Raw genomic sequence first — 21764 nt, 5'->3', positions numbered from 1 at the left:
AGAATTTGAGAAAGAGACAAAGATGAAATCACTCTTGAGGCTTGAGGAGGTTTGGACCTTTAGGAACAGTTTAATTGAAAGGAAGTGGGGAGTTGTTAAAATGCAAGCAGAAAAGAAAGACACGGGGCTGAATCTGTGTGGGTCTGTAATCTGTGACCATAACAAATGAGAAAGCTGCAAAACAGGGAAGGTTGGAATTGCCCTGTGTCTAGACAAAAAAATAGAAAAAAGCATTTGAGGAGGACAGAGAAAAGTGATGTTTGGAGCTTTTGGCAAAAGCAGCTGGAGCTGCAGAGGGGCTGTGTGCTGAGCTGCACTGTCAGGTCAATACAGAGCTGAACTCTGAGGCAGCTTGAGTCAAATCAAAACTGTGTGTCCAGGCACTGGAGATTTTGGGTTCTTTGAAAACCAAACCCCAGATAAGCAACTGGGCTGCCTGAATCTCTTTGCAGATTTATTCAGAAAAATGTCTAAAATATCATTGTCCAAACAATGCTTAATATCCAATGTTCTCTGAGAACAAAAGCAGTAAGCACACACCATGTACACATGATACTCTTTTGTTCCAGGGGAAGCACAGGGGAAGTGGAGCCCTTCCTCTGGAAGGTTTGTGTTTGATGTGGAGCTGCTGGGATGCCATGGCTGCAGCACTGCAGAAACAAACCCCAGCACCAGCTGGGCTCTCCCTCTCCTCAGTCCCCACCTCCCTGCCCATTGCTGAGGTTCTGGCAGGAGATGCAGCAAGGCTGAAGGCTCATGTGTTTCAGCATTAAAAAGGAACCAGAGGTCAAAATCTTTTCATTTGGACCAGAAAGCCAAATCTCCCCATTGCCCTGCAGGATTCTGCTGCATTTCTGGGGGATGCAGTGTGAGCAGCAGCTTTGGTTTGGATTTGGTTTGTATTTGGTTTGCTTTGCTTTGCTTTGGTTTCTCACCTACAGGAAATGAAGGAAGGTGAAGGCAGCACAGTCAGTGGGGATTTCCTCACAGCCTGGTGCTCCCAGCAGTGCTGGGACAAACTGGGACCCACAGCTCAGCCCCTCCTGCCTGGGCAGCCACTGCTGGGCTCCCGGGGCCAGGAGCTGGGGGTGGCACAGCCCCATCCCATGGGGGCTCAGCCCTCCTGCAGTGCCAGCTGTGGTTCTGCTGGAGCAGGGATCCTGCACAAGGGGGGAGTTTTCCTCTGCAGCTCCAGGGCTGCTGGAGATGGGCCTGGGCTCCCTCTGGCCATGCAGGGCAGCAGAAGCTGCTCCTCTGGCAATGCACTGGGCAAAGGCTGCTGTGCTGTGCCAGGCTCACATTGGATCCAGGTAGGAATGCTTGGCTCCTGCCCTGGGCGCAGCATCTCCCCATGGGATGCTGGAATTGGATCAGCCCTGCAGGGACACTCAGTGGCCATGGACAGCAGAGATCTCCTGCAGGGAGGAGTGGCTGGGGGAGAGAGAAAGAAAAAACTGCCCCATGGACAGCAGAGAACTGCCCAGCTCTGACAGATGGGGACGGAATGTCCCTGTTTCTAACCTAAGGCAGCTATACAAAGAAGGGAGAAGTATTCTCAGGGTTTCTTGGGGGGAAAGGTGATAAAAGCAGAATTTACCAATAACCTCCACATGTCTTTTGTAGGTTTATACAGTCACACACCAATTTACAGCTGTTACAATCAATAATTTCATAGCACAGAAAGGCAAGGGCCAAAGGAAGAAGGGAAAGGGACTAAAGAGCTCTTATTTAGGCTATGAGGGGTGTGGGTTCCTCTGGGTCTGCACTGAAGGCACTCCAGACAGTATTTCATGTTGGGACTCAGGTGTTTATTATTCCTTATCAGTCAAACAGTCTCACTGCTGTGAGTTCAGCAGCTTTTCATTAGAAGGCACAAAATGGCCAACAATCTCTTGGTACAAGGTCTCCTAAGACTAAACTGTCCAGTTAAGAACTGACACCTGGATTATTTTCCCTTTGAACCCAAGAACTGATCCCACAGAGCTGCAATGCAGACTTTTCTGCCCAATTCCAAAATGCCACCCAAACCCATGGAGAAGAAGGAAGAAGCAGCATGAAGAAGAAACCCAGGACAACACCCTGTGCCTCCATCCTGCTGCCATCCACAACACACTAAAAACCCCAAACCCTCAATTTCTCACCCAGTGATGCACCTGCACTGCTCTCTATAATCTATTGCACACTTTTGTGGGTTCCAGTCTGTCTTGAAGTCTGGGAAACTTTCTCCATGGATGAGGGTCAGAGTCAGTGCTGCCCTGGGGGCCAGGGCAGCCCAGAGCAGACACAGGAATGAATATTCCCTGTGCTGCCCTGGGGTTGCACAGTGGGGCTGATGTGTGGTGGTGGGGCTGAGGTGCCTCTGCTGGGCTTCCCCCCTTCCTCTCTCTGTGGAGCATTGATTACAAAACTTCTTCCATTGATTACAAAACTTCTTCCATTGATTACAAAACTTCTTCCATTGAGAACAAAACTTGGTTACAAAACCTGCTGCATGCTGACAGTGGAGGAGGTTTCACAGTGACTTTGCTCAGCACAGGCTGGTGCTGGTGAACTTATTTTGGGGTAGGAAAATTGGAAGTCTGAAGTTTTATTGATGTGTGTGTCAGTTATGGATGGTACAGAGCCCAAAACACAGCCAGGCTTCCACAGGGGCCACAAGAAGCTGAAACCCCCTCAGGAGCTCGTGGGCAGGCACAAATGTCCCTTCCCTCTCACCAGACACAGGCACATGGTTTTAGGGTGCTTTAAGCTGTTCCTCTCTGGTGATGGTTCAAATCAGGCTGCTCTGCTTCGTGCTTCAATGGTGCAGGAGCTTTGCAGGGCTCAGCTGAGGGTGACTGAGTCTGTGCAATTCCTGTGAATGCATATTTAAAGATGTCTTGGCTTTCTCAGATACAAAGAAAACTGCTCTCCTTGCTTTCTACCAATATTTTAGCCAGAGACCAATGCAAAAACTCTAAAACCACAAATTGAGTTAATTTTACACTTATGAAATCCAAGGCCAGAAGGGATCAGTTAATATAATTACTTGTATGTTGTTGTTTTACTAAGTAGTTTTTGTTTGTAACCAAAGCAACTTGTATTTGCTTCTGGAAATATATTCTGTCCCATGTGACATTAAAAGAAAGGAAATTCATTCCTTCTTCTGGTGTCTAATTTCAATTCTTTTCCTTCTCATTTCAGACACCCTGGACCTACTATCTAGGTCTTGGCACTTAAGGCTCTACTTTATTGGATTAAAAGACTTCTTGAAGCCATGACTTCCTCAGCTGGTGAGTAACCTACAGAACATCTGTGTAAGGCAACATAGGCAGTATAACTAATCAAATCACCCTCACTCATCATCTTGTTTAACTAAATTAACTCAAGGCCTCATGCTCTGAGGTGTATTTTCATGTCTGAACATTTTATGAACCAGCTTGGGGTTTTTTTTAACCTCCTTAAAATGCAGTGCAACGAATTTCACTTGCTGAAAACTATAATGAAATGCTGATGTTTTGTAGGGAGCTAAAATCTGGAAGGAGAGAGACTGTTTCCCCCTTTGCTTTTCCTTTAGCTTAGCTCATGCAGAAGCCTGAGGGGCCCAAAGTGGACAATTTAGAGACACTATCCATTTAGACAATTGTGGACTCAGGAATTTGCTAGAGGATGCAACTTGGAGCCAGGCATCTCATGCAAAAAAAAAAAAAAAATCTTAGGAGGCAGAGGAAGGGTAGGCTTCTTCTGGTTAAGGCAGCTGGATTAGTGTGTGAATCCCTGCTTTTCCTTATGCTGCCTGCACCACCTTGGAACCATTGTGCTTCTCTATGGAGCAAGATGATCCCTCCCTCCTGTCCTGGATGGAAGGATAAGTGTCTGTTCCATCCCCATCTGTCAGAGCTGGGGCAGTTCTCTGCTGTCCATGGGGCAGTTTTTTCTTCATCTCTCCCCCAGCCAATCCTCCCTGCAGGAGATCTCTGCTGTCCATGGCCACTGAGTGTCCCTGCAGGGCTGATCCAATTCCATCATCCCATGGGGAGATGCTGCGCCCAGGGCAGGAGCCAAGCATTCCTACCTGGATCCAATGTGACCCTGGCACAGCCCAGCAGCCTTTGCCCAGTGCATTGCCAGAGGAGCAGCTTCTGCTGCCCTGCATGGCCAGAGGGAGCCCAGGCCCATCTCCAGCAGCCCTGGAGCTGCAGAGGAAAACTCCCCCCTTGTGCAGGATCCCTGCTCCAGCAGAGCCACAGCTGGCACTGCAGGAGGGCTGAGCCCCCATGGGATGGGGCTGTGCCACCCCCTGACACACAGGGGGACAGGGCATGGTCTGACTCTGGCAGGGTTGTTTTGTATTAGTGCATTTTTGTTTTCTTTTTATTTTTTCCCTAATAGAAAACTGTTCCTGCTCCCGTATCTTTGCCTGAGAGCCCCTTAATTTCAAAATTATAACAATTCATAGGGAGGGGGTTTACACTTTCCATTTCAGGGGCGGCTCCTGCCTTCCTTAGCAGACATGTGTCTGTTCAAACCCAGACCCCTCCCAGTCCCAGCCATCCTGTCTCGTGTGTTTCAGGCTAAGCAGGGATGGCCCAGACCATGCCTGGGCACACTGACAGATGTGCTGCTTGGCCCAGCTGTTTTCATCTCCAGAGAAAAGAGCAAGGGGCTTGGACAAAAGTTTGGGTGAGCTCCAGCAGCTGGACACAGATCTGTACAACCTGTGTGTGTGCAGGGTGGGCAGCTCCTGCTGTGAGAGTGTTTGCAGAGCTGTGCTTGGACACAGGAACAAACACTGGGGAATCCTGAAACTGGGCTCCAGCAGCTGGAGCTGCCAAGAGTGGATGGCCCTTGGGGCTGTTACCTGTGCAGAGTTTACCAGAATGTGGCAAGGCCCTGGGGGCCAGGATTCACCAGCACCCTCTCCAGCACTTCTCATAGGAATAAATCCTCCTTTTTTGTGGCATTTCAATACCGTTCTGCTAACAGCAGCACCCCGGATGGTAAAAAATGTAAACTGTGTTACAGACAGAACCAAGTGCCTGCTTAGCAGAGATCTCCTGGGTGATGTCTGTGCCCTCTGGGTGATGTCTGTGCCCTGGCTGCTGAGGCCTGGGCTGGTTTTACTCTTCTGTCCCTTTAACTGGAATAGAGACTGAAACATTTATTTGGAGAAGGAGACTGCAGAGAGCTGCAGGATGCTCACTCGTGGGAGATGAAAGAAGGTGCACATTGATTGGTGTGATTTAAAAGCTTGATCTTGCCTCCTGGCCAGAGGCTCTGATAAAAGACCTGGGACGTGTTGCCAAGAGGTTGGGAAGAGGTTTGAACCCCAAGTCCTCCCAGCTGACCTGGTCTAACAAGGAGCATTTTTGCCCTGTAACAGGTGTGAGTGACTGACTACAAAGAGAGGGGAAAACGAGCCCTTCTTGCCATTATTCTCCACCTGAATATCAAACCAGAGGAGTCCTGTAAGTGTGCTGCCTCTCTCTCCTGTTACAAGGCAGGGCACTGTCAGATCAGATGGTCTGTTTGTATTACTTTGGAATGGAAAAGAGTAAAGGCAGTTTCTATAAAGAAACACTTGAAAAGGCTTCCCTGGTTTTTCATCAGAGCTGTTGGAAACCTTCCTTCCCCACACTGCCCCTTCCCCAGTCCCACCCCCAAAATCCTCACCTCTTCCTGCCTTTGTCAGGCAAGTGTCAGATTTGACACCTTTGCAGTAAGGTACAGAAATGCAAATGGACAAATCCAGCAACACCTAATCAGAGCATGTAAACTTTCTGTGAACCTAATTTGTGGATTAAAAAAAAAAAAAGGCCATATTGGTACCACATTTCTAAAATGTTTTTGACACTATTGAAAAGCTCCTCATAGTACTGCTCTGACCTGACTTTTCTTTTCAGCCAGTCCAGCACCGGTGAGTGCTCAGGGGAAAGGGCTGGAATCCCTGAGCTCCTCCCAGCCCCTGCAGCTTTGGAGAGCAGCTGTCCAGGTGCCTCCCAGCCCTGCTGCCTGTCCTTCCTGCAGCAGCACAGGCCTCGGGAAGGCTCCCTGGCTGTGGGCAGGACAGCAGCCTGAGCAGCAATGGGGGAGGCAGCAGCTCCCTGCTTTGGCTCCCCCTCTGCAAGGGCAGTACAGGGGCTGAGCATTTCTGCAGGGCTGCTGGGCAGGGATCACTGCTTGCCCCTGCCCCAGCCCCTGCTGAAGCAAAGCTGGCACCTGTACATTGACTCTGGGCTGTGTTTCTGCCACCCAAGTGTCAGGATTTGCACTTGCTCTCACAGGGGCAGTACAGAGAGCCCTAACGGAGTCTTCAGCCCATGGAGCTGCCTCTGGTGCTCCTGCAGCAGTGGAGAGGCTGCCTGGGGCCAGGAGCAGCCCTGCATGTCACTGTGTCCCTGCTGAAGCCACTGAGCTCAGGCTCTGGGGTCTGAGTGCTGCTGTCACGTTCAGGAGCTCTGGCCTCAGCTCCTCAAGGGCCTTTTCCCTTGAGAAACACGAGGGGCTCAGGCTGAGCAGGGTCACAACAGGGCAGGGTGAGGAGCTGTGTGTGAGCTGCCCTTGGAGGGACAGGCAGCTCTGAGCTAAGAGGGGAGAGGGGTGTACCAAACAACACGTGAGACCTGAGGGAAACTGATGTAAACAAACCTGGACTGGGGCTACAGAGGAGCAGCCTTGGTGCCAGAGCTCACTGGGTGTGTGGGGTGTTCATTTTAGTGCAAGTGCCCCAGGCTCCATTTACACCTCAAACCCCAACCTCCCTCCCTGAAGCAGAAAGGTCACTACAGAGGCTCTCACCTCCCCTGGCTCAGCTGGGCTTGGCCCCTCTCCTCCAGCTCAAAGGGAATTGAACACAACAGAAGGACCAAACATTCTGATGGACACCTTTGAACAAGAACACGCAGCCTAGGTAAAGAAAATTACAAAGGAAAGGCCTTGCCAGTGCTTCAGTTTCTATTTTTATTATTCCACATGGTTATTAACAAAGGCACATGTCTAGTCCCTTGGTCACTTCCTTTCTTGCTTGTTCTGTGTTTGGGAACTTCCACGTATTAAGACACTTTACAATCCTTTTTTTCCTCTTTACAATGACAGCTCTCTGAAAGGTATTGTACCACAGCAAAAATAACCTGGCATCTCCCCAAAGGAGGAACCAGCCTAAGAATGCTGAGGGTCCCCCTCCACACCCCCAGAAACATTGAAGAACACTTTCCAAATCCACTGGACACTCCATTCAATGGAGTCTTTCTTTGCTCTCCACCAACCAAAAAAAAAAAAGCCCAAAATGCAAACCACCCTCCTGTGAAGTTATGCCCCAGGACAGGATTTGCCTAGCACTTCTGAAGTTAGGGCTGTGCATGTGTGAGCGACGCCTTCAGATGGCAGATCAAGTAGAGCAGGCTTGGGACTGGCATCCAGAACAACCAGCCCCAAACTCTGTGGCCTGGGACCAACCTCAGCCAGTCTGACCTTACTCATTCACTACACTTAAGTGTCAACGAGAATTAAACAAAAGAAATATTTGAATTCCAATAGTTAAGTTAACAATGCTTAGTACAAGAATTAAGTGCTTAATTACCAGCATTGTTTCCATGATATAGACATGCTGGTGTTGAGAGCCAACAAGAGAGCTGGATTTTTAATGTTTTAAAACGGGTTAGAAACACACCACATTACACAATATATGCCACGTTGTGAATTCAAGGGGTTTTTTTATTAAAGATTAAAAATAAAAAAACATTTGACACCCTAATATACATAAAGTCACAATAAACTCAAACGTGCTAAAAGCAAAATGTGCATAAAGACACTCATTTCTAAAAGGCACCCTGCCACCAACATCTTTTAAAATGTTTGTCTAATTCCACCAGGTTTCTAGCTTTCTCTCCCTTCCCTAAAGGTGAGACTTTAGACTGCTATCTGGTATAGACACCTTTCAGGGGTCTGTGCTATCACTAGAACGCTTGAAACCACGCATGCAGATTTAGCTCCAGCTTCTCCTGCCATTAACTATCGTGATTTAAAACGCACAAGGACTTTTTCTTAAAAGGTAGCGGCGTTTGGGCCGCTTCTAAGGGCCAAGAAGAAAGAGAAAGGGTTATAAAATAACTGCTGTGTCTCCACCAGAGAGCTTCGCTACTACAAACCACTTCCCTCCTCCCCCCATCCTCTCGCAAAAACAACCCCCGAAGTTAAAAACGCCACACACGCACAGGGATGAAATGTTCACGCGTTCGCTATTAGGCTGTCAGGGGCTGACAGCGTCAGAGAGCCCGAGTCCGCAGCCACAGCGCTGCCAGCCGCGCACACAGACAGACACACGGACACTCACAGACAGACACACGGACACTCTCGCTCAGCACACGCGTGTGCGGGGCACGCTGCCCTCCCCACAGGCAGCCCTGCGCTGGCTCCTCTCCGCTGTTACCAGGGTCTCCACATGGCTTTGGGCGAGCCGGGCGAGGGCAGGCCCTGCGTTTGGGACGCGTCCAGTCCGTCCGAGGGGGTCTGGCCCGGCCCGGCCTCCGCCTCGTCCGAGTCGGAGCAGGAGCCGGAGCCGGGCTCCTCGCTGGGGGCGGGCAGGGCCGGGCCCGGGCGGGCTGCGGCCGGCAGGGACAGCGCCTCGGCGGCGGGCCAGGGCCCGAGGGCCGGCTCCGCCACAACGTCCGTGATCGAGTCCGGGCAGCCGCCCTCGCTGAGGGGCATGGACTCCAGCAGGTGGTTGAGCAGCTCGGCGGCCGTGGTGGCGTCGATGCCGGGGCAGCTGGAGACGAAGGTGTGCACCTCGTGCATGCACTGGATGTAGCCGGCGGCGAAGCGCTCGCTGGCCTCCAGGAGCCGCCGCCCGCCCCCTGCGCCGTGGGGGACAGAGAGGGGCGCGGGTGAGGCGCGGGCCGGGCCGGGCGCCCCCCGCCGCCCCCCGGGCCCGCACTCACCGCGGCCGCGGCGCTCCAGCACGGCCCGCACCCGCCGCACCGTCCGCTCCAGCACCTCCGCGTTCTCCAGCTTCGCCTGAAACTGACCCGGGGGACGCGGCCGTCAGCGCGGCCCCGGGCCCCACCGGGCCCCGGCCCCCACCCCGCCGCCGCCTCACCTCGCTGTCGGCCAGCAGCAGCCGCAGCTCCCGCAGGCTCTCGTTGATGCGCGCCCGGCGCTTCTTCTCCACCAGCGGCTTCCTCGTCTGCGGGGACAACAGCACCGTCAGCTCGTTAGCCGCCCCTGCCCCGGCCCAGCCCCGCCCGTGCTGTCCCCGCCGCTCACCCTCCGGTCGCCGCGGGGCCCCGCGCAGCCCTCGCCGTGCGGCGGGCGGGCCGTGCCCGGCGCCATGGCCGCGCCGCTGCCCCGCTCCCTCCGCTCCCGCTCCGCGCCGCCCGTTTTATACCCCGCGATTTGCATGTCAAAGAGCCCATTGGCCGCGCCGCACGGGCAGCGCCGAGCGTTGGCCGAACGGGCCAATGGCGGCCGCGCGCTTTGTCTGCGCCGGGGCGGGGCGGGCGGAGCGGCCCCGGCGCTGGGCCCGGCCCCGGAGCGGGAGAGGGAGCAGGAGCGGGTCGGGCTGGGCTGGGCTGGGCTGGAGCGGGCCGGGCCGGGCCATATCGTACCGTACCGTACCGTGCCGTGCCGTGCCGTGCCGTGATCCCACCGGCGTGCGGCTCCGCGGGGCGGCTGGCCCGTCCCTCAGCGCCAATGACCCCGAACCCCAGCGCCCGTTGCGGGCTCAGCGCCTCGGAACACCCGCGTGTGCGGCTGCAGTGTCGGTGGAACAGAGGGCACGGCGGGGCCGGCCAGCTGCCGGCGGGGTGCCAGCACCGACCTGGGCGTGCCAGAGTCAGTCTGAGCCGTGACCGGAGGCCGTGGGGCTCAGCATGCACAGCTGGCACGGAGCCGGTGTTGTCGTGCCCCGTGCCAGCGGACGGGGCGGCTCTCGGGCCGGGTGCGGGTCCAGCCCGGCAGGACGCGCCCGCTGTGGCCGTGGCTGTGCGGGCACCGCGGCTGCTCGGCGGGGCAGCGCATCCCCGGGCCCGGGCAGCCGGGCCCGAGAGCTCGGTGCCTCCCTGGCTGAAGGAGCCGGGCAGCTTTGTGCGGGTAACTTGATGCTGATGACAGTTGGCAGCTGCAGTTCCCCCGGCAGAGCGAGGCAAATAAAAGCGTTAGGGCTCGTCCCCGAGGAGAGCGACAGGTGTTCGCTCCCGCTCCTTTGTTTCGCTGCTTTTATTCTCCTCGCTAATGCATGTCATATTTTTGCCGCCCGAGGAAACAGGAGACGCGTTCCCCGCTCGAACCGGCGCGGAGCCGCTCGCTCGCCCCGCTCCGTGCCCGGCAGAGCTCCCCTCCTGCTGAGGCTTCGTCCCGGTTCGCCTCGCCACGGAGAGCCCTTTGGCTGAGGCTTCGTCCCGGTTCGCCTCGCCACGAAGAGCCCTTTGGCTGAGGCTTCCTCCCGGCTCGCCTCGCCACGGAGAGCCCTTTGGCCTCGGTGGTGCTTGCGGAAGGTCTGGCGGGAGCTGCAGCCACACCGGGATCGGTGCGGGCGGGTCCCGAGTGGCCCCGCGGGTACCGGAACGAGCTCGGGAAAGGCCGGGCTGGCTCTCACTGTTGGCAGTTCTGCTTTTCTCCTTCAAAGTGCCGTGTAAAGCTCCGTGCCTGCGCTGTGCTAATCCTTGTGCCACGGGAGAGCAGCTGGGATGGAGAGGCTCGGCACCGCCTGCCCCAGGCCATCCCGGAGTGCACACGGGTAAAGGCAGCCCTGGACGGACACCTAAGCTCAGGCCACTCTTCGCTTTGTATCGCACTGGACAGGAGGTGTTATTTTCAGAAAGGTGTTTCTGGTGTGTTTTTTCCTTTTATGTTAAAGCATCGGTGCTTGGGTTCTGTCAGAGAGGCTGTTCAGGTGGTGACAAGTTTCCCTGCACCAGGCAGGAGCAGAGTGGGATGTGCTGGGGGCTGGGTGTCTAAATCTGTCCTTGTGCCTCTGAATTCTCTGTGTGACACAATGTGGAAAGCAGCTCATTCTTTTCGATGATACAATTAATGCTGGCTAAGCAGAAATGCTGTGGACCAGGCCTAGTACAGAACATTTCTGTATTTAAGTAGAGACACCTGTGACCATTCTGTGCCTGGTTGATGCATACTTAGCCTACCTAAGTGGCAGGGGAAAACCATGATTGTGTGCGTGCAAGCTGCAGCAAAATAATGGGTGTCACAATTTTGAAGAACCATATTTGTTCTGAACCAAAACTAGGCACCTAAGGTCATCAGAGGAGTATAAAACACACAAATGCACACACGCATTTGGAAAATGTGCGGTAACACACAAGGCATGTAATCGTTGGTAAAATATGAACTCCAGGCCTTGGTGAGCTTGTTTTCTCTTCAGAGAGAGCTCAGCTTTTCCTAGAATGAGGGTGGGGTGAAGTGGGCAAGCCTGGTTGCTGGTGGGGGTGAAACCAAACCACACAAATATTCATGTGTTCACTGCTCAGACAGTGGGGTTAACACTGCTGTAAATTGTGTGAAGTCCCCAGACCTGCCAGGCCTCTTCACTGCAGGTGTTTGTCCCAGCTGTGTTTCAGAGCCAGCTTGGGTTCCAGGTGCTGCTTTGTTCGTGCAGGGAAATGAGAAGTGAAGGAGCTCCTGAATTCAGCCCAGCCAAGGTTCAGGTGTGTCAGGAGCTGGGTGGTGAAGCTCTGCTGGCTGCTGAGCAGCAGTGATCTCTCACAAGCCTCAGTGTGAGTTTTTGAGCAGTGAGGAGCTGGAGGCACAAGGTGAGCACTTCAGGATGCACGAGGAGACTTGAGCAGCAAATCTTGGCTAAGAACAGCCTGAGAGAGCTGGCGATGGCTACAACATCCTGCTTCTGTCCTGACTGGGTGGGTGCTGATGGCAAGGCATTGCACACATTGCTCTTGTTCTGCAGCATGTCTTTTTGTATTGTTTTTTGAAAAGCTGCAGGTCAAATGAGTTGACAAATGCTGGAGCTGTTTGTGCAGGACATTAAAAATGTATGTGCCATAAATATCAGGGCATCACTAGAGCTGCCATTCTGGAGGAGGAAGTCACTGCAGGCTATCTCCTCTAGCCCACAGGGACAATGTGACATTTTTGTGCTACTTTAAACAAGTTCCATCACATCAGGGGAAGCGAATCATGGTAACCTCATGCATTTTAATGGAAATGTCAACTGCAATCTAGTAAAAGAAAACATTCCTTAGGTACCTTGTCCAATACCTCAGTGCTTGTCCATGCGTGGTGGTTCCTGAAGATTTCACTAAACCCACCAACTCATCTCTATTTTATCCAGGTGAGGCCTATCCTGCTCCCTGCTGAGGGGATGTGTACAGGCACTGCTTGCTCCTGCATGAAGGGTGGGAGTTTAAGCTTTGCCAGGCTAGGGAGCTCTGTCCTGCCAGAGACAGGCTCCTACACAAGCTGTAAAAGGCAGTTTAGCCATGGAGCAGCATCGTTTCAGCAGAGATAATGGCACCTGGGCCTTGCTGCAGGTGTTCTCCTGTGTGTAGAGCAGCATAACACAGCCTATAAAACAGGCTTTCATTCTTTCTAGATGATGCAGAAGCACTAATGCAGCTGTGGTGCCAGTGGCAAAGGCAGCTGTGGGAGGCCATCCTGCAGCCTCAGGACGTGCCGTGTGTTTTGGAGGCCCAGGTAAGCAGCAAATCCTCATTTCTGTCCTCACACGTTTCTGTTTGAGTTGGCAGGTGCGTTTGGAAGGTCTCTGGCTCCCAGAAGAGCATTCACAGAGACATAATGAAGCTCAAAACATTTTTGAGTACTCTACAGGCAAGTGTGCTGCCATGCATGCCCTTGGACTGGAGTCAGGAGGTGACCCAGGCTCTGCGTGGATAATACAATCAGGGCACGGGATAAAGACATGATGAGCATGCACAAGGTCCATTGGAAATGCTTGAGTAGTTTCTTTCATAAATGGTATAGCATCTGTTGTCACTGGAGGCACAAGTTCCTGTCAAAAAGACACGTCATCCTTATAAATATTAATGGTGCATGTAAATGGTGGTGGGTGTGAACTGTGGATGTGAGGTTAATGGGCGAGCTGCTCCTCAGGCATCAGTTGGCTGCCATCAGACTTATTTCTGCACTAACAAATACAAACTGTTTAGCTGGCAGAGCAAGCAAAAAGCTTTCTTCCCCCTCCTCCTCTCCCTGGGGTCCAGTCACAAATGAAATGTGTACTGTAATTAGTCTCTTGCCTTGTCACTGATGAAGATTAGTCCTGCTCGCAGAGCCGAGGAGCAGAGGAGTGAGGCTGGAGCTGCAAGAGCTGAGGCTGTAGGTGATAAATGGAGGGAAGGAGGAAGGCTGCAGCATTCCCCATCACTGGACCCTAGCTGCCCTCAGTGCCATCGATTTCTCTGCTCTTAATAGCTGATGTTTAAGAGGAAAATAGGGTAGAATATCAGCACTGAGCTGCTCTTGGACTCCAGTCTGTTTGTTACTGCAAATTGTGTTTGCTGCCTTGAGCACTGAGTTCCTTCTGCCCTTTTCAAAAACCATAAGGCTTTTCCTATCCTTATTTATTTATCAGCAGACTTGGCAGCAGTGCTAGTGTTCATCAGCTGGGGCACAGAGGAACAGTTCATGCCAGCCAAAACACTAATGAGTAGCATTCAAAAGGGTCTTATGTCCATTCACAGCAGAGCCCCAAGACTGTTTGTTCCTGTGGGAGCTGGGGGTCCCCTTTGCCTGAGAAGATGGGCCCAGCCTTCTGTCAAAGATACTTTGACTTTCTGCCATTTCAGAGGCGGTGATTTGCAAATGGAAAAATGGTGAGGGGCTGTGCTGAGCAAGCAGAGAGGAGAGCAGAGCCTCTCCCCAGTGGTGAGGGATGGATGGGTGCTGTGCAGGGGGCACTGCCCCAGCAAAACCCTCTGTGCCACCTTTCTTACCTTGTCCCCCTGCTGGGCTCCTACAAAGAGAAGCCTGAGCTCAGAAAGCTTCAGCTGCTGCCATTTAGCTGTGGTGCGTCTGGCAGGATCCTGTGCCCTTGAGGTTACAGAAGGCACATTAAGTTTGTGGAAGGTATTTCAGGGAGGTGAGAATAATTGTCTGAAGCAAGTACAGAGGGGTTTTTTCAGTTGGATAAAAAAAACCCCAGAGTCTTCCTGTGGTGCTTCAGGGAGCACTAACATTGTGTTTCCAAGGAAGCCTCTTGTGTTTGATTTCTCTAATATTTTTGGTAATTGAAAGTTATCTTTATCATGGGGCTGTCTTCATCACAGCCTTTATGCTATGTTTATATCAGGGCTGCATGTATCACAGTCCTCCTCTGCAAGATATTTATATTAGTTCCTAAATGCCTTACAGGCATCCTCATTAAAGTACATTTGCTTCAGAGAAGGCACTGAAGCCCTTAAACACAATCCTGAGGAGGGCTGAAAGCTTTTAAAGCATGTAGCCTTCAGAGAGAGTCTCCTCTGACATGCAGTGTGTGCCCAGGGTAACCCCAGCTGTACCTCTGGCTGGGACACTCCACGTTTGTTGACAGGACACAGGTTTTATTTTGATCAGATTAACATGTACATAATCAGGCTCTGAACTTCGCTCCTGTGTGTTTTGTGAAGTGCTCTGGAAGATGCCCCCTTTCACTGTCCCTCAGAGGTTTGCATTCACTTCACAAATTGCATATCTGTAGGTGGGGAAAAGTCCTGCTCCCTAGGGGAACTCTGTGAGATCCTTTTTAGCCATGACAGAATATATTTTATGGTCAATGTTGAGAAACACTGGTCTTTTCTAAGTCAAAATATTTTAGAAGCAGAGACCAACTGAGAGTCTTGTGTTTTGCACAAATGCTGTGTTTGATCCAGCTGCAGGGGATCCCTCAGATTGAACAGATGTGTTTTCTGGAGGTATCCACCAACAACCTGGGCATGGCCCCAGCAACAGATATTTGTGGGTCTTGTCCTAGCCGTGCCACACTCCAGCTCTAAGCTGGTGTTTCTTCAAGGAGGTGACACTGTAACCCAGGGTCCTTAAAATGGTGTGGGAAAAGGAACCTGAGGGCTTGGTCTGCTGTGTGCTATGGAAGAGGGTGGTTTTTAACCACTCTGAGTTTAGAGTGGGTTTTAGCCTTGCTGCCTGGCACAGCTCATCTCTTTGGCACTGTGCTCACTGAATGTGTGCTCGTGGTTGAGTCCCCTAAGCCTCTGCAGGAGCTCCTTGCAGCATTTTGGTGAGGAGCACGGTTCAAGGGGTGCTGGCAGGCACTGAGGGGTGGTTGTGTGAGGAAAGCTGGGCAGGCAGCTTTGGGCCAGCAGGTGAGTGCTGCCATCCCCTCCTCTCCAGATGTGCTTGTCCCTTCTGGAGGAGCTGAGCACAGTTTAAGAGGAGCGTTATGGTTTTGGATACTTGCACTAAGAAACTGCTCTGGAGCTTAAGCACAGGGAAACATGAACTCCAGAAGGTGTCAGGAACATGATGCAGGATTGCCAGAGGGGAACACAATTCCCCTGGACCGCCACTTTTCTGTCTGGATCCTCATTTTTCTTCATGTCTTTTCTTAGTGGAGCTCAGGAGTTTGCAGAAAAATGCCAAACGTCCTCCTGCTGTTTTCCATGTGCTGGCTTTTGGTCACTTGGGGCTGCTCAGTGCTTCCCCTCACCTTTCTGCTGTCGTGGAGGGGTGATGGAAGGGACCTTCTGAGGTGCTGTGCCTCCAAAATCTGTGAGAGATGAGGGCTGCTCCCATGGTTCTGCCAGTGTCAGCAGGCACAGGCCATTGCAGCCAGCTCACCTGGCTAGTCACAAATCACAGGTACAAAAAAGCTCTCTGGAGGAAAGGAAAAAAAGGAAAAAGCAAAGAACAGTGGAACCATGGAAAGTCGTGAACATCATGTAGGCTCCTATTAATGCTTTGCAGGGTGACTTAAAAGAGCAAAAATGCTAGTTCATATTAAACCATGTTATTTTTAGAGAGAATTAAAAGTGCTTTATTTTGGTTTGGTTTTTTTTTAAAGTCTGGAGAAAGGACAGCAGTATCCCTGCAGCACACCTGGTTTAATGGGACATGTTGGGAAGGGGTTCATTTACTCCATGAATTCAGGATCCAGTTTAACTGGACTCTGAAATGGCTAGTTTAGGGGGTGAAGCCATTTTATTGGCTTCTAGGGATTACTCAATGTTCTATAAACTCCAGTAAAAATTTCTTAGCACAGCCATAGCTTCTGTGTCCTCGTAATTAATAGAAAAGCAAACACCAAGTTTGCACAAACAGGGGGTTCTGAGCAGAGTGGTAGGACTAGATCCACTTAAGCCTGGTGCAAATCAAAATCCCAATGATCCACAGCCTAAAACTGTGATTGGAGGGCAGGTCTGGAAAACAAGGTACAAACTGAAAATGTGGGCAGCTCTGCTGGGCTATTCTTTGCTTCCTTCCCTGCAGCCCTCTCAGAGCAGGACTGTGTGGTCTGCAGGGCTGTGTGAGAGCTGGGGTTTCTCATCCCCAGGGCTGCTGAGCTGCCTGCATCCCCCAGCAAGCTCAGCTGGGCAGCAAGAGCTCTGGGGCTGTGACCAGCAGCTCCCTAAGTGGCACAAGAGCCATGTCCTGTAGGAGAGGCAGAACGTGGCCCTTGCTTTATAGGCCCTTCAGAGCCCCCCAAGTGGGCTATAAAATGCCCCTGGCCTATGGGGGTACACAGTGCAGACTTTGTTAGGAATATTGTGTCAGGCCCTAAAGGAAAATCACTGAAGCTTAAAGACACCTCTGGCAGCTCCTGCCCTGCTGACCATCTCCTCTGGCACCTCCAGCTCCTCCTGCCCTGCTGACCATCCCCTCTGGCACCTCCTGCCCTGCTGACCATCCCCTCTGGCACCTCCATCTCCTGCCCTGCTGGCCATCCCCTCTGGCACCTCCATCTCCTGTCCTGCTGACTATCCCCTCTGGCACCTCCATCTCCTGTCCTGCTGACCATCCCCTCTGGCACCTCCATCTCCTGTCCTGCTGACTATCCCCTCTGGCACCTCCAGCTCCTCCTGCCCTGCTGGCCATCTCTGGCACCTCCCTGGGCTTTGCTCTTCAAGGCTTTCTGGGCAGACTTCAGGAGCAGGGCAGAAATGCCCCTGTTAGTGCCACAGCTCCAAGCTGTGTGTCTGGGACCAAGCCATCCCCTCCATGAGCCCAGCCCCAGCAGCTGGCCAGCACCAAACCCACAGCAGCCTGCTGGGAGCACAGCTCACTTCCTTCTCTAACCTGGAATTACAGACAAGTCTGGGAGAAACAGGGCTGATCCTTGAAGAGCTCATCTGGAGGATCAGGAAGGACCCAGCAGATGGTTTCAGGACAAGCTCTGAGGCTTAGGCTGGGTGGAGGCAGCCCTGAGGCCTGGCCCCAGATGTCAGTGTAAACAGCTCCTCTGGGCACTCTTGCTATGGAAAGCAAGGGCAGCACTGCAAGTCCCCACCTGCCAGGGCCTGAGATTCAGCCAGACTGGGCAGGCAGGGCTGAGCTGCCTCCTGCAGCTCTCTGGCAGCACAGAATCACAGAATAATGAGGCTGCAAGAGACCTCCAAGATCATCCAGTCCAACCTGTGCCCTAACGCCTCAGCCAGACTATAGCACCCAGTGCCATGTCCAGTCTGTTTTTAAACACACCCAGAGATGGTGATTCTACCCCCTCCCTGGGAAGAGCATTCCAGTGATTTATTATTCTTTTAGTGAAAAAATTCTTCCTAATATCCAACCTATCCTTCCCTGCTGTAGCTGTAGACTGTGTGCTCTGGTTCTGTCAGAGACTGACCCCACCTGGCTACAACCTCCCTCCAGGAAATTGTAGAGAGCAATAAGGGCACCTCTGAGCCTCCTTTTCTCCAGGCTGAGCACCCTCAGCTGCTTCAAACAGGAGCCTCACAGGGTTTGTGTTCCCAGCCCCTCACCAGCCTTGTTGCCTCCTCTGGACACTCTCAAGCATCTCAACCTCCTTCCCAAAGAAACTCTCTGGGCTAAATTCTCTGATAAATGTAGTCCAAAGTGCAGGAAGAAGAAGCTGTCATGGGTTTCTCTTGGCTCTGATGTGAGTTGTGTTTAGCAGGTCCTGCAAGTGCTGGAGCATGTGGTTTCCTTCAGCATCTCCCCACAGCTATGCTGAGCCAGTCATCTTTCCTAGAATCCTTCCTGTTTTCTAGGATTTTCTCTTCTAGGTAAAGTTCCTATATTATGATGACTCTCTGGTTTTTATGCATTCATTTATTTCTTATTGCTTTTTATAGAAGAGTTACAAAGAGAGAGAGTTGAGCTCTGAGAAGGAACCTAAACCAACCATCCACAGTGTGAGACAGCTAAGTCTCTTGAAAGGGAGACCTAGGAAATCCATATTCTTAGCAAGAAGCCATCTGGAAATTGTCAAAGACCTTGTGTGGGTGTGTATGAAGCGTTCCTAACCCCTGGAGCTGATCTGGGGCCTCAGACAGGGCTCATCCATCCTGGATCTGGCCCAGCATGTCAGGGTGGGCACACCCAGGGCTCGGGGGCAGCTCTGCTTGCACCAGCACAGGGGCTCCCCTGGCTCCTGGGGTCTCTTGGCAAGCCCTGCCTGGCATCAAGCAGGAGATTTGCTTTCAATTTTTCCTTTTAGGCCAGACAAAGTCAGCTCTTGGGATTGTGAAAGCAAGAAGGGAAGGGGAGCTGTGGGTTAGGGGTTAAGAGAGGGGAGCTCTGGTTTCGTGTCCTGGCTACAAGGCTGCTTTTATTCTGTTTGTGTTGGGTCCCAGGAAGAGGCTTTATGATGTTTGTGTTTGGGCCTGTGTGGGGAGGGCACCTGAATGATTTACTCCTGTGCTGTGTCAATAATGGTATTTGCACTGAATTCATCTGAAGGAGGAAATGATCTTGAAAGTTTCCAAATCAGAGTTTCCTGCTCCTTCTCCAGACAGGGGCACCACCTGAGGCCCCCTGAGGCAAGGTGAGCCCCATGGTGGTGTGGGGTGAGTCTCTGGGGAGGGCAGGGCAAATTCAATATTCCATTCAATATTTGCAGCAGCAGGCTGAGCAGGGCTGGCAGCCTGGAGCCAGGAGTTTTACACTAGCAGCTCACTGCTGTAAGCTATTGAAAGGTCTGATCTCACCCTGAACTGCTCAGCAGGTCACTGCAACACCTCTGCCTTGCTCCTGCTGGATGGAATTCATCCATGTCAGGCTGCCTGGCACCAGGCTGCTCACAGCCCCACAGCTGCTGAGGGCTGGGCAGGACTCTGGATCTGGGCAATGACACCTGCAGGAACATCCAGTGCTGGGAGCCCAGGCTGAGGGGAGGAGGGGGGCTCCAGCATGGTCAGGGCTGGGGAGAGGGGCTTGTCCAGTCTGGTCAGGAGCAGCAGAGGGGAATCTGCTGCTGGGAGTGCAGTTACAGAGCTGCTGGGGTCTGGCCCTTCCTCCCCACCAGTGACAGCTCCAGGGGCCCCACAGTGCAGCTTGCAAGGCTCAGGGCAGGCATTGGGAACCCCCTCTGCACTGGGGCAGGCTGCCCACAGAGGTCAGGGAATCTTCCTCTGTCACAGACATCTTTTAATGAAAAATCCTTTCCTTAGGATTGTTCCTCCTGAGAAGCTGAGAGGCCTCAGGAACAAAATGTACCCAATGGTTATCTGCTGCTGTGGAATGCAACAGGTGCAGCTGGGATTGGGCTCATGGGGTTGTTTCTAATTAATGGCCAATCCCAGCCCAGCTGGCTCGGACAGAGAGTCTGGGACAGCTGCCTTTGTTTTCATTCTGCCCTTTCTATTCTTAGCTGAGCTAGCCTTCTCAGGAGAACCTTTTCTTCTATTCTTTTAGTATAGTTTTAATGTAATATATATCATAAAATAATAGATCAAGCCTTCTGTAACATGGAGTCAGATCTCCATCTCTTCCCTCAACATAAGACCCCTGTGAACAGGGTCACATCCCTCCAGTGTGGCTCCTGAGGCTCAGTCAGACAAAGCCACAGACACCCTGCCCTACTGTTGGCTGTGCTTCAAGGAGGTTTGGACTGGAGACCTCCCCGGGTCCCTTCCAAAAGGCTTTTCAGGCACTCTGCTCCCTCTGGTGAGACTGCCTGCACACTGTCAGAGTCTTCAAGGATTTCTGGATCACAGTACCTGGTGATTTTGGTCTGACACAGTAACTCAGACCCAGCTGTCTGCTCCAGTTTCCCAGGGCAGGATGATCTCCACATGGAGATTATTGGTCCAGGAAGGGGAATAGATGTGGAGAGGAGTCACTTTTGCCCCCTGACCAGGAGGTGGGTGTGAGGAGAGAGAGCTGTTCTAGCAGGCTAGGCTGGCTGGAATTCTGTTTGAATCCACTCAGGATTTTGGAATAGAAGCAAGGCAAGGTTTTCTTGCAGCAGCAGGCCTGGTGCAGTGTGTGGGGCAGCAACAACACTGTCCTTAGCATTGTGTGACACAAGTGGCCAGTGAAAGAGAGGAGAGGTGACATTAAACTACCTTTAGCATATTTTGTGATGCACTGTGAGCCTCCAGGACAAAAGCTCCTCCTTCACTTGCCACCTAGGGAACTCCTCTGGGAGTGATGAAGCCTGATTCCCTGTGCTTTGTGCTGTCTGCTTGGATCCTCTCTCCTTTGTGCCCATCCTTTGTGGCTCTGCATGGCAGCAACAGGAAAACCCCCCTTGCAGGACCTCTCACTTCAGCCCAGATGCCCATGTTGACAGAACCCACATGAGCTTCATTTCCTCATAGTTTCTTTCCTTCCTTGTTCCTTTGTTAAATTTATCTGGAGAAGTTGAACATTACTGGAGGAGGATTGACTGAGGCTCATGGCAGGATTTTTCCCTCAGGGGAGAGGAGGGGAAGAGAGTGAAAAAGGGAGTCCAGGGAACCCAGCAGCTGATCCATGTCCTGTTATCTGCATATCTTGAACTTAATCATCACAAATATGTCATCATTTCTGAAGTCATCATTAAGTTCAGCATTTTACTGTCAGCTTAATTGTATGAACCATCTTTGTGTCTTGGTTAAGTCTTGAAATACAGTCTCTTCTATGGGCTCTCTGCCAAGTTATTTAATTTTAATGCTGGTGGAATCAGGTTTTTAAAGCACACCTCAAGCAGAGTAAATACACTGTGTTCCCAGGGCCTGCCTTGTTTCTGTACATGAGTGAGATCAGCTGAACAAGCCAAGCATGAAGATGTTGTGCAGCTGAGCCTTTCTGCACTGAGCCACCTGGCTGTCCCTGCCTCTGCTCCAGACAGCTCATGACACTCCAACTTTTTTTACAGGAAGACCTGTAAAATGTCCACATTTCTTTCCTAAAATCCAGGTTGGCATGAGAGGTTTGTCCTCCAGTGAGCTGCACTTCTCCAGCCTGAGTGTTTTCAGAGCATGGCCTTGTCTTAGGGGGTGAAGAACAAGGACAGCTGCCCTGCAGGGTGCTGTGGGGGTGTCTGGGGGCAGCAAGGGGGGCACACCAGGAGAGCCCCAGCCCTCTCTGCTCAGAGCTGCTGTGGGATGGATTTGTCTGGGCAGGCTGTGGCTCAGCAGGGGCTCTGCTGGCAAATGCTCTTCAGTGCTAATTAGCCCTGCTTGGCCTCCAGCCCTTGCTTGTTTGTTTGCTTGTTTGTTTTTCTTGCACTGGCTCATCTTACTCCTAAGATACAGCGAACGTGTCATGAGCTGCCTGTTTCAGGCATCATCCATGTTGTTGCTGATATAACATCCCATAAAGAAAAGAGATACAATTCTCACCTTCCCCACTGATGCCTGTCTGCTTTCCAAAACCTCCAGGAGCTGGGTTTGTAATCCAGCTCCCTCTGATTCCCCCTT

General features: G+C 52.2%; 1 protein-coding gene across 2 annotated transcripts; it reads right to left on the bottom strand.

Annotated features, from left to right (window-relative positions):
• Window positions 1-7664: 7664 nt before the first annotated feature.
• Window positions 7665-9375, bottom strand: LOC118690391 (transcription cofactor HES-6-like). Of its 2 annotated transcripts, XM_036389237.1 has the most exons (4): window positions 9241-9317; window positions 9074-9160; window positions 8916-8997; window positions 7665-8831 (listed from the first exon to the last, which is right to left on the bottom strand). In XM_036389237.1, exons 1-4 carry the CDS (start codon window positions 9304-9306, stop codon window positions 8404-8406), a joined length of 663 nt encoding a protein of 220 aa, XP_036245130.1. In that variant the 5' UTR covers window positions 9307-9317; the 3' UTR covers window positions 7665-8403. The 2 variants fall into 2 exon arrangements, with proteins under 2 accessions (XP_036245130.1, XP_054371943.1); XM_054515968.1 differs by having other exon boundaries at window positions 7665-8997; window positions 9241-9375.
• Window positions 9376-21764: the final 12389 nt, after the last annotated feature.

Source organism: Molothrus ater, chromosome 10 (genome assembly GCF_012460135.2).
Source record: "Molothrus ater isolate BHLD 08-10-18 breed brown headed cowbird chromosome 10, BPBGC_Mater_1.1, whole genome shotgun sequence".
Classification (NCBI taxonomy): Eukaryota; Metazoa; Chordata; class Aves; order Passeriformes; family Icteridae; genus Molothrus; species Molothrus ater.
Note: the sequence above shows the minus strand (reverse complement) of the source record. Positions and strands in the feature narration are given on the sequence as shown.

What these genes read in the sequence shown, in the direction of transcription:
- LOC118690391 (XM_054515968.1), bottom strand. Translation starts at nt 9,375, where the DNA reads ATGCAAATCGCGGGGTATAAAACGGGCGGCGCGGAGCGGGAGCGGAGG. An exon ending in GGCCCCGCGGCGACCGGAGG is followed by an intron (nt 9,161 to 9,240) that starts GTGAGCGGCGGG and finishes TTGTCCCCGCAG; the next exon opens with ACGAGGAAGCCGCTGGTGGA. An exon ending in TGCTGCTGGCCGACAGCGAG is followed by an intron (nt 8,998 to 9,073) that starts GTGAGGCGGCGG and finishes CCCCCGGGTCAG; the next exon opens with TTTCAGGCGAAGCTGGAGAA.